The sequence below is a fragment of the Amborella trichopoda genome, chromosome 2 (genome assembly GCF_054954075.1).
Source record: "Amborella trichopoda isolate Santa Cruz 75 chromosome 2, AtrichopodaSantaCruz75HAP2 v2.0, whole genome shotgun sequence".
NCBI lineage: Eukaryota > Viridiplantae > Streptophyta > Magnoliopsida > Amborellales > Amborellaceae > Amborella > Amborella trichopoda.
This window is the reverse complement of record NC_142337.1, coordinates 67,120,087-67,132,558: the sequence shown is the minus strand read 5'-3', so window position 1 is coordinate 67,132,558 and position 12,472 is coordinate 67,120,087. Positions and strand designations below refer to the sequence as shown.

At 35.6% G+C, this 12,472-nt stretch overlaps 1 protein-coding gene across 4 annotated transcripts; it reads left to right on the top strand.

The window, feature by feature from the left end:
- Positions 1-3,143: 3,143 nt before the first annotated feature.
- LOC18430163 (protein BUD31 homolog 1) lies at positions 3,144-11,739 on the top strand. Of its 4 annotated transcripts, none has more exons than XM_088859643.1 (4): positions 3,144-3,339; positions 5,289-5,373; positions 6,030-6,217; positions 11,451-11,739. In XM_088859643.1, exons 2-4 carry the CDS (start codon positions 5,364-5,366, stop codon positions 11,604-11,606), a joined length of 354 nt encoding a protein of 117 aa, XP_088715769.1. In that variant the 5' UTR covers positions 3,144-3,339; positions 5,289-5,363; the 3' UTR covers positions 11,607-11,739. The 4 variants fall into 4 exon arrangements, with proteins under 4 accessions (XP_088715769.1, XP_006840386.1, XP_020520471.1 ...); XM_006840323.4 differs by having other exon boundaries at positions 3,168-3,339; positions 5,274-5,373; XM_020664812.2 differs by having other exon boundaries at positions 3,199-3,339; positions 5,200-5,373.
- The last annotated feature ends 733 nt before the right edge of the window (positions 11,740-12,472 follow it).

Sequence of the window (12,472 nt, the reverse complement as noted above, 5' to 3'; positions counted from 1 at the left end):
CCGCTTTTTAAAACAATGATGAGAATATATATGGAAGGTTTTTATAGAAAAGGTTGATCACAATTAAAGCATGTAAGTCTTACATGTTGAAACCATGTGATCTCAAGCATATTATTTCATTTTTTTATAATATGCTTAAACGTATGTGATTCCATGTCCAGAGTTAAAGGCATACAAAATGCATGCTATTTTGTATTTAAGGTTGGTCAAAAGTTTTTTATGTAATGAGAAAAAAAAAAAAAAAAATTGAATTTAGAATTTATTGCAATGCATCTAAACCGACATATCTAATAAATAAAATTTTCTTCTCATTATTTAATAGACATCTAAACAATTTACCAACATAATACAATAAAACGATAATGTTTCTCAATTGAGGAGGAAAAAATTGCGTTTTTTTTCAATGTGAATATTTTTTTCTTTGACATCCAAACTGGGTCTAAGGGATTAAAAAAAATTGACTATTGGGTAGAGGCTCATCATCGCCATTGACTTACCAGAAAAAAAAGAAAAAAAGAGAAAAATGGGGGGTTGTATTGTCTATGATGTTGCCAGACCATGATCGGTTGAGGGCGGGTCCACCTTCTATGGCTAGGCCTAGGCTCAAAGAATATAAGTTAGGCTAGGCCCGAGCTCAGCTTGCGGGCCTCATAAGCTGTCAGAGCCCAGATTTTGGGCCTAATGGAAGCATTACACTTTGTGGCTGCCGATATAATAGGTTCAAGCCAGGCTTAAGCTCGGCTTGGACTTGGTCCAAACTTCTACGGCTATGCTCGGGCCTGAATAATTTAGCTAGGCTAGGTTAATTCCCCTCCTGTGGGCCTCTTAGGACTGTCTAACCAGCCCAGCCTAGAGGCCCCACAAGCTTGGTTTGCCCTATTGGTAGCCACAACTTGCAATTTCATTGGGCTAATGAGATGTTTAGGACATTTGGATTGGCATTATCAGATTCTCAAGTTGATCCTATTGAGTTAATAAGATTGTCTATCCAGATCGAAAATCATTCGTAATGGTGAAAAATAATATCATAAAGTGTTCAACACCATCATTATCATTCAAGCTTTATCGCAATTACTTGGGGTTAGTTGCACAAATCATGTCCTAGACATTTTGCTCTATCAAAGACCTTACCTTCAACCAAAACATAAGTCACTATATCATTAAGAGAAATAAAACACAAAAACTTACAAAATACTCATATGTTCTTTATTTTCATTAGTCCAAATTGCCAGATCGCTCGATCTAGATGGCCGATCCAGCCAATCTAGATTGGAGTCTATCAATGGGCTATCCATCCCACCCAGCCGTATTGTATTCCAGTGTGAGGCTTGAACTATTAGTAAAACGACAATGTTTCCTTCTTGTGGAAATGAGTCACCTCTTAAAATTATATTTTTGAGATAGATTTTTTTATCTAATTTTAAAGACATGGAGATCATGAATATGAAAAAATAAATAAATTTTAAGATAATAATTTTATTAATTTGGATAAATATTAAAATTTTAAAATAATAATTTTATTAAAAAAACATTTAAACTGTTAGTTTGGACCACCTGTTTGCGGCCATCTTTCGGATGGATGCTTTTACACTTCAGGGACCACAAATGTAGAAATGCGGTCCCCGCCGCATGAAATAATTTTCCTTAATAAAAAGGAACGTTGAGATGCACTTGTTTTTAGTGGAAATGAAGAAGAGAAAGTGTATCTCATCCGTGATGGTGGGTGCGCTTGAGATTACATGCGATCTTTTTTACATACGTGGTATTAGACGAAACCATGCAACATTTGTCTGTAGGCATGTGGGGAGTAGAGAAACATTTTATCTCAACCATCCCATGCACAAACTAATGATTGAGATAATATCCTATACTAGACTTAAGGAGTTTGGGAATTAGACTCCCATAGGAATATAATGTCATTTAGAATTAATTTTAAAATTAAATTTCAAAAATGCAACCTCTTCGACACATAGATTAACTTTAATATAAAAAATAAAATAAAATCTAATTGTACCTTTTATACACCTTAAAAAAAGAAAGTCTCGACATTAAACAGAGATTGTCCAACTTTTAGATGGTGATATGTAACTATTGGAAGACTCAAAGTTCATATTTTTTTATTTGTAAAAATAGTTATTTTCAGGTAGTTTCAAACTTTCTGATTTAAAATATCCTTCAGGTGTTCTAACAAAGGGAGTAAACTTTGCTCCCAAAGGAGCATAGTATACATGCTCAATTTTCAAATGGAACCCATATCCCAGGATCTTATTAGCTTAGCTTTTGCAACTGGATAAGCAAGTGAACATATACACCTAATCTTTTTCAGCCTGCTGTCCAGCATTTACAAATGGCAATGTATACTGTGAAACTAGAAAAAATATATAGATAGACAAACTAAAAAAAATATATAGATAGACCATTTATCTTTGGGTGCAGTTCGCATACAGATGCATCCATAGCCATAGAGGTAAGGTGCACTTTTAAATTTTATCATGGTATATAATTTTGATGTAAAATGTTATTAGGATTATCGTAAAATATATTTTTATATCTAATAATAAAATTTAAAATTTTAAAAATAGTTAAAATCAAGTAGATCTATAAACATATAAAAATCTTGAATATGGACGGTGTAGATAATATATTGTAAAATGCACTATTTTATAGACTTAAAATCTTTTTATTTTTCATGGTCATACTTCTTGATGTTGAGATGATCGATCAAAAGGTTTTTCATCATTAAAACTACCTTTTCTGATAGATTTTTGAGGTGCATCCGAAGCTCTACATTATAAGGTTGCAACCTTATATAAACTTTTTCCTTTATCTTTTGTATAAGGACGACACAATCATTTTTGTCTATTACATTCCGGAATGGATTCTTGTAAGAGTATCATTGAACATATTCAAATTTTTTTAAAAAAGCTTCAACTATGTCATTTACTCCAAGCCATCCAATTTTACATCGAGTGGGTAGGAATAATTGTGACCATCTAATTGTACATCAAGTGGGTAGGAATAAATGTGACCTCCTTCTAAGATAAATAATAATAAATTTTCTTTTAAATTGGATTCAACGCATTATCAACGGCCCGATTTGCGATCCAATGGTTAATAATGATCAGTACGCCCTTAGTCAAAATATGTCTTTGATTGTGGACCTTTCCTTTACAAATAGGCATATACAATTGGCGCACCAGCGGCAAGGACTTATCGTTCGGCAAATCCTGGGCGCGCTCACTGCATTGCCTCCCCCCCCCCCCCTCTCTGTGGCTTTGCGAAATCTTGGATACTCTCTCACTGCAAAAGCCTGGGGTCGCTCTCTGTGCGAAATCTTGGGTACTTCTCTCTCTCTATTGCTATTAGGGCTTCAAGGTGCCGATGGCTTTTCAAAGATCTGAAAGTTGGATTTTTTCGATGTTTCTTGCAATCTGTGAAAGAAAAAACATTGGATTTGTGTTTGTATTTGCAGTAATTTGAGGCCGTATTGTTTTTAGATGGGTGTACATCATCTGTAGATGAAAACGCTTGGTTCTCCTCGAAGGCTACCCATTTCTTTTTAAGGCTACCCATTTCTTTTTATAAAATTTGTTCTTTTCAATACCTGTAATTTCTCAGTATTATTATATTGTCGTGTCCTAATTCTCATGCTTCTGTAGAGAGAAGAGAGAGAGAGAGTAAAAAAAGAGCAACAAAGAAACAATCCAGGAAAAAAGAAAGAAAAAATGACAATATTGTAGTTCACTCACTCACTCTTGAGTAAGAAACAGATCAATACTGGAAGTCACTAGAAAAAAATTTCTCTTATTTAATACCTCTTTTAATTATGAATTTTGTGAAGTAGATGGAGTGAGAAAGAGGGAACTTCCCTTCTTATTAGTTTTTGGAGGCTGGAATTCAATTTCTGTCTCTTGTAACTGCTTTTTTACCGAAGAAATGTTTCTTTCTCTCTCTCATGGATTGTAGAGTTCTTTTTAGCTTAGGCTGCATGCCAGAATATTAATTACAAAACGGTGTTTATTCTTTTTTCTCGATATGTCATTCAATGTTATTAATTCAACAACGATAAGTAGAGAAGAGCCAATTGCCATATAAATCCCTTTTTTAGGGCGTGTTTGAATAATGGAAGCCGTGGCATCCTTAGCTGCGGCACTTGCCGTATTTCTTAAACACGGGAAACAGTATGTTGTTCTGCAAGCCAGGGGAAGTGTTCCAAAACAGTGTTAGAGAAGCTGCAGCCTCTGAAGTTGGTGGAAGAGGCTGCTTTCAATCAAACACGCCTTTTGGAAGTTAAGAAGTCCCATATATTTAAACTCCCCTTTTCCATTTCTTTAGTGGCCAAGCAATTTGCTAAGGCATTTACTTACCTAGAGACATATACCCATAGATGAACTAACTTTCCTAATCTCCCTACACCATCTTATGACATTGATGGAGTCACAGTAAAAAGAGTAGTGGATTTTAAAACTTGTGTTTTTGACATTTGAACCCTTGCTATTTCCATTTCTTTTTCTTCTCACATTGGGGCCCCTATTAAGAACCTATGCTCAGTGTTCTTATCATTTGTGAATCGAACAAAACATACTTTAAAGATTTCAAAAGTGTCTGTTAAGCTTTCATTGGAGTTCCCAGTTTACTATGGTTCTGTAACCTAGTTAAGTTGACTTGTGATTTTGGGGTTACATTGATGAGGGGTGGATTCATAATATAAGATAGACTTGGTAGTGTTATATATATATATATATATATATAGACTTGCTAAGTGTTCACTATTGTTCGAATTGGTGTGGCTGTTCAATAGCATGTGGAGTGCACAAATTGAGGATATCATCTGGAAAAAATTTTTTTAATGAAATTATAAGACTTTGTTCTCGCAGAAAAAAAGAAAAGAAAAAAGAATAAGAAAAGGGAAATTATAGGATTTCTGCATAATGGATTCATATTCAATGGTAACAATTATCCGTACAGCTATTGTGATTGCAAGTTCTCTACATAATGGTTTCTTATTTCTCTTGTCATTTTATGGAAGGTAAAATGAAATGGTAAAACTTTTTTATTGTTAACTGAGAGTGAAATGGTAATTTTGTGGAGCAAAGCCTGATCATATTGGATGATCCTGGCATTCTAAATTTTCAGGTAGAAACATATTTATTTTCTGTTAGTTTATTAGATTTTAACATTTATTATTGGTTATTTCAGTTTGGATATATATTTTTCCAGAGTGCTAATGCATGTTGCTAGTTATACTGACTTGGTTTTCTACTCATTGGGAGGACACCATGCCAAAGATAAAGACAAATCGTGTCCAATATCCTGGTGGATGGGAGCTAATTGAACCTACTCTTCGTGAGCTAGAGGCAAAGATGCGAGAAGGTTTGACTTGCTGCATTTATGCAGTATAACTATGAGGGGAAGTTTATTATAACGCAAGGGATTATAATAAACTAGAGTCCTTTGGAATGAACTCCATCCATTGAAACATACCGTGATAGAGAGAGAGTGGGACTCATTAGAATAGGTTGTGACCCAGAGTTGGTCCACTCTTCCTTCATCATTACACTGGATGGTGATGACTCCAATATGCTATAGTTGTCCATTGCCCATTTGATAATGAGGGGAAGTTTATTATATTGCAATGGATTATGATAAACTAGAGTCTTTGGGGTGAACTCTGTCCACTGAAACAGACAATGATGGAGAGAGAGTGGGACCCAGGAGAATAGTTCGTGACCCCAGATTTGGTTCACTCTTCCTCCATCATTTCGCTGGATGATGGTGACTCCAATACTATCATTGTCCATTGCCTTGCCCATTTGATAATTCATCCCTGCTGTCTCTGCACCCCATTCTGCTCTCAATATTGTAGCCAATTGTAATTTGTACTCTTCCAATTGTTCATTAAAACTTACCACTGATCATGAAAAGATAGTATACTTTCCCTATGAACTGATTCATCTATAATGCTTCTTGGAGATTTTGATCTTTTTACATGCTCTGAATTCTAATGTGGATTTCGTTTTGATAATTAGCCGAGAATGATACTCATGATGGTAAGAGAAAGTGTGAGGCCCTTTGGCCGATATTCCGAATAGCTCATCAGAAGAGTCGCTACATATATGACCTTTACTATCGAAGAAAGGAAATTTCGAAGGAGTTATATGAGTTCTGTTTGGAACAAGGCTATGCTGATCGCAATCTAATTGCTAAATGGAAAAAGGTTAGTCTTCATACCCATTTGGTAATCACAACCTTGTTATGTATTTCTTGCCCTGTATCTGTGATAATATATATTGTTGAAGGGCGTTATATTCACATGCTTATTTTTTAAATGTAGTACTTAAGTGCTTCATATCTCAATCATCATCATTATCATTAGTGTCTTATCTCAACTATCGGGGTCGGCTGCTTCATATCTCAATATTCTATTTTACTTAACATATAATTTTTAAAATGTGTCGAGGTTATGGTTTGTTAATACTTAACACGGACGGTGTAGGTGTAAATCCAAACCTTAAGATTTTCCCATTCATCATGACATGAAAGGCTAATTACTTTGAGTTGTAGAAGCAATGAAATCAGAGCCATTTGTGATTATACAGATTAGGTTTCCATGTTTGCCTCGAGCATTTTAGAAGCTAGGGCATGCTGACAAAATTTTTGGTCAATGTTTTTAACTTTTTATTGAAGGATTCTTGCATTCATTGTTATGGGAAGATGGGGAAAGGAGTTCTTTTTCTTTTTTAAATGATTGATGATAGGTAAAGGACTTAACTAACCTTACTGTATCTTTCTCTCAAATAAAGTGCCAATGAACTTCAATGACTTGATTCATTTATGAACACCATGATGATGGTTTTTTGGCTTATAATAATCATAATGGTGGCAAGGATTTTGGTTGTATGCTAGTACTACAGAATAGGGCAAAAGGAAGAGTGATCTCATTGCAAGCATGTAGGTAGCATAATACATGTTAACAAGATAGATTATATTCGGAACTTTTGCTATTAAGGTTTGCATGGAGGATTGAATGCCAAGTTGTTGGTGAAGGTAAATAGTGATTGTATTTACTACAACGAACACTTATTAATAAAAGAAAACTAACGGCATCTCCTAGAATTTACATCAGTGGTGGATATAGAAGCTTAATAAAAGAAAACTAACGGCATCTCCTAGAATTTACATCAGTGGTGGATATAGAAGCCTAGAGAACAAGTGTTGGTTCCTAGTAATGCCATTTTATTGCAGGTTCTGCGATTGCGGTGCAGGTAACAGGAGAAACACACCCTAATTGTTGTTTACCAGCTACTTATTTGATGTTTTCCATCTCTTTGTGCTAATAAGTGTTAAACAAAACCTGCTTTCTGACCATTCTAATTTGACATTCCTAGGAGTAGAAAAATTCCTCATCTTCCAACCCATTGATCCAATTATATTAACAGTGAATTTCTATGCAGTAAGTTCCCCCATGGATTGATGGAGATGGAAAATACTGCTTCCTCCATGGATTTGTTGTAGAAGGGGGAAGACTAGAGAGCAGTGATGTTGTTAAAGGTGCTAGGAAAGATGGTGATTGAAGTGGAAAAGGAAGCCATCTAGGAAACACTGGAGATGTTGAGTACCTGTTTGGTGGGGAAGTTTAACATCCCTATTTCCAATGCTTACTCTTATTGCTAGAGGGTTTCATACAAATGGAAAAGAACCACTGCGGTGGGGTACATATTGTGGAAGGAGCTGATTTTCTCCTCTACTTGCAATCTTCTAGAGAAGTGGAATGTGTATTAAACATGGGAGGTAGAATGTCGGACGTGGCTCACTTGAAGTTAGGAAGGCAGTATCCTGGTTGCCAAGGTTCCTTTGGAAGACAAACAGATTGCTGGATTAAGGTAAGAGGCATCCCCATGCATGTTTAACATTTTGGGTTTTCTGGGAGCTAGAGGGATATGTCTAGGTTTTATTGAACTAGATTGGAAATCCCTCTATGAAAGTATATTGAGGCAGCTAGAATTAGCGAGCATTTGTTCAAAAGGTGTGCTCCAGAGATGATTCTCTTGTGTACAGATGGCCTGGAGTAACCTGTGTTGGCGAAGGCAAAGAGAGCAAATGTAGGTGGGAGTGAAGCAGCGAAGATCAGTGATGCATGGATTACTTGTATATGCTTAACGTATCGGTATTGTACCTTACTGACACTGATAATGATACCATATGCACCTAGAATACTTGTGAATACGCCAAAAACTATAATATGTATAAAATATAATACTGGTACATATATGCATCACTGTGTTGGATACATATATCTATGTATTATACCGGGCAGGTGATAATATAAATGTAATATTAGATAGGATACCCATATCTCTATCCGTGTCTTTAATGTTGAGAAATGCAGAATTATATCCATATCCTTATCAGGGCATCTTAGGCTACGATGGCAATTATGGAAGCTTATCCTTGTCGGGGCATCATAGGCTAAGATAGCAATTATGGAAGCTTATCCTTGTCGGGCCATCATAGGCTAAGATAGCAATTATAGAAGCTTATACTGATATCACCACAATAGGGAAGGTGAGTGGCAGGTGGTTGTAAAATTGAGCACGGATTAATGAGCAAAGAAAGAGTAGGAAGCCTGGGAAGAGGCAAAAGAGGAAGGTGGGCAGATGCTTTGGATGGAGGCCAATGTTTAACACTGGGTGCAAGCTGAAAGTACTTTTGAGGAACAATTTGTTTGTTAGCCAAGGATCATGTATAATGAATCTGGTTAGAGTCTAGAAGGCTTGTTCATTTTGGGTTCAAGAAACCGTCTCCTCAGTGGCAGCAGAGGCTGCAAAAATTGATAGAAAATAGAAGTATTTTTTGATAAGAGTTAACTGTATTGCTATAAAAAATTGTTGTACATGGAGTGTTTAAATCGAGAGTCCCTCCATGACAGGACTCTCCATAAAAAATAGGTCAGTCGACCCTATACGAAATGGAATTGATAGAAAATAGAATTGAGATAGAGGAAAATTTCAACCATATACTCCTAAAACAAAAGCACTCCACAAGCTTGAAATAGGAGAGAGAACCAGCCAACTAGTTATATGTTCTCTAAGCAGCACAATATTTTCTTCTTCAATAAAAACATCCTAAATTTTTAGCAGTCCTAGTGAAGGCCTCCTATCCCTTTGTATACATAAAATTAAATAAATAAACAAACAAACGAAGATAAGCCCTTTTATTATGTGGTTTGCATAAGGTTGCAACCTTAAACAATCACATTAAGCCCACCTCTAAATTTTATCATAAGATGTGATTTTTGTGTCAAGAATTCTTAGGAAGGCCTGAAAATCTGTTTTCATCTCTAATTATAAAATATTAAGCTCCAAAAATGGTTCGCATTTAGTAGATCTATAAATACATTAAAATTTCGAAAATGGATGGTTCAGATAATGTATTGCAAGATGCCCACTTTTGGGACTCGAAATCTTTTTTTTTTTTAATTCATACATCTCGATGTTGAGATGATCAATTAGACGGTTTTTCAACATCAAAACAGCCTTTTCTCATGGATTTTTAAGTGCTCCTAAATTCTACATTTTAAGGTTGCAACCTTCTATAAACTTTTTCCTTTGTTAAATGTGTAAATACTGTCCCCAGAGGATTCACAAGCCTAATACAAATCCCACTTTCTGGTAGCTCAGCACATGTATCCTCTTCAAAACCCTATAATTCTAGGGCTCCCTTAAAATTAATAATTAAGAAGTGCCAAATAAATAAAAGGGAAATTATTGGACAGATCCCCTATTTTTTTCAATATTAAAAAAGAGTCCCAAAATTGATCTATTTTACAAATAGGTCCCTTTTTTCTTCCCTTTTGCTATTGATGAAATTGGAAGGGTCGAACTAGGATGAATTCACCAAGGCCCAAAAATTGCTCACAAAATCCAGTTCGATCTTCGAGGGTCGAACTAGTATGAAGTCACGATGGTTAAAAAATATTTCTCAAAAACTAGTTTGACACTTCAAGGGTCAAACTAAGACTTTTTTTAAGCTTGCCATCAAGTAGAAGGGTTGAACTACATGTATGTTTTTTATAGTCACCAAGTGAGGTATTCACACAGCACAAAATAGTTTCGTAACTTAAAACGAAACTGTATGTTTCAACGGCAAAGTTTGTCATACATGGCTTAAAGCATAAGAATGTGGGTAACCGGCACTAAAAAAATGTCCTGAGTTCTTATGAACTGCTACTTTGTGATTGATAATGTTTATCATTTACAACTACAACAAAGCTTTCCTAGAAGGACTAGATAGATTGCATTGAACTTAGTTACTTGAGGTGTGGAGGACTATAGTAGGTGATAGAACTACTCGCCACCAGCTTAAGGAGGTTCCCTAGTTAAAACATACGTAAAACTTTGGTGGTTGATCATTCTGCAATCCGAAATTGCTGGAACATGATGGGTTTGGTAAAAAAACATATTGGGGTATTTGGAAAACGGTACTTTTCTAGTGTCGTGTGGAGACCAAATGAGTTCTACACTAGTGTTGAACTCACTTGGTGAATAAAGCAAAACGCCAAGTGTAGTTCAACCGTTGTGGTACTTGGTGACGAGCTTAAAAAGAAGTCCTAGTTTGACCCTTGCAGGGTCAAACTAATTTTGGAGAAATATATTTTAAAAGGTCAAACGAAGGGCAATTTCATCCATATAAAAGGGGCGAAAAAGGGACCTGTTTGCAAACTAGAGCAATTTTGGGTGCATTTTTTAATATCGAAAAAAGGGGATCTGTATGATAATTTCCCTAAATAAAACAGAAAGTCAAGTTCAAGAGATGTTTATTCCTTGACTGCATTATCAGAAAGAACTAGAATTCCGTGAGTTTGGAGCCTTATACTCTTAAAAAAATTTCTTATCGGTGGCCCTTAGATCCAATTATGAAATGTGCGTACTATCTGGCACCACGTACAATCTGACATGATCATCAGCCACTTGATGATGGAAAGAATGGGAGTCGAGTTCTCAGGAGGGAGGTGATAAAGCCATTGCAGGGAGTCATTACGAGTTTCAAAACACTGCCTCCAGGTTTGCTTTATGATGAGATTGATTATAGATCTTTTATCAACCATGCGAAGGCTAGCTCTCCTAAATCAAATCTACTTCATGCTTTACAGTTGTGTCTAACGAGTTACCTGCATCAGAAAAATTATAGGATGGACGATGGGTTTTTCCTTGACCCTTCTTTTCTAGGGTTCTGCATTTTTTTTTTCCCATATGATTTTCAAAGTACTTCAGCACATGCTTTTAAGTTTGAATACATTCTTTAGCTTATGGTTCATGGATTGATGTGCATTCTTTTGCAATTTTCCAACTTATTAGACTTTATTAATTATTATAATCCATTATGAGAAAATAAATCCATTAGTTATACTTGAAGGATTTTTATTCTTTTCTTTTGTGTATGGCTCACAGCCTGGGTATGAAAGGCTTTGTTGCTTACGGTGCATACAACCACGAGATCATAACTTCAACACGACATGTGTTTGTAGAGTGCCAAAGCATTTGAGGGAAGAGAAGGTTATAGAATGCGTTCACTGTGGTTGCAGGGGTTGTGCTAGTGGAGACTGATAAATTTGAAAGACAAGATTGTATGATTTTCTCAGCAGATGGACTTTTGTAGGATTAACATTGTTTTGCATGTATAGGAAAGATCAAACTTTCCAAGCCTTGGAAATCAAAGAAAGCTGTGTATTAATCTCTCTGTTGGGTGTTGGATAGGGCATTTTTGATGGTTTTGGCAGATTGTTGAGGATATTAGTGCCTTAAATTCTCATTTATTTTCATACAAAGCAAAACCGATCTTCCTAAACTGGAACTATAATTTGCTAGTTAGAGCAAACTGATCTTCCTAACCTGAAATTAGAATTTGCCAGTTATCTTTTTTCTGCAGGGATTGACTAATATATCTATTGTACAAAGATGTCACGATCGCTCCTAGATGTTAGATGTGAAATCTAACATTTTTAGTGTGTTACATAGTTTGAGATATCTCTTTTGAGGCTTTGGGCACACCTTTGGCTACGCTATTTGAAGTTCAATGGTCAAAAGTGATTGTGACCGTTTTGTATTAGAGGTAAATGATTGAATCTGTACTTTCTTTTTTCATGTGGTAAAGCTTCGAGAAACCTTAGTTACCTGAATTTACTGCTTGTTGATTTCCCAAAATTTGACTTCAATATTTGTGAGCATGGCTTCAATAGGTTATTTATTTATACTATTCTGGTTCTCAGTGACCACAAGCAATTAGATTTTCAGAAATAACAGCAAATATATAGGAATCTCAAAAACTTACCCTTAACGAAAGACTATTTTATGGCTACCTTGAACTAATGTCTCAGAAAATGTCTAGAACATTCCCCAGTCTTTTAGTTCTTAGTGAGCAGCTGTGGGAAAAACTTCCAAGGTAAGCAATTCCTATTTGAAGCAACAGAGCC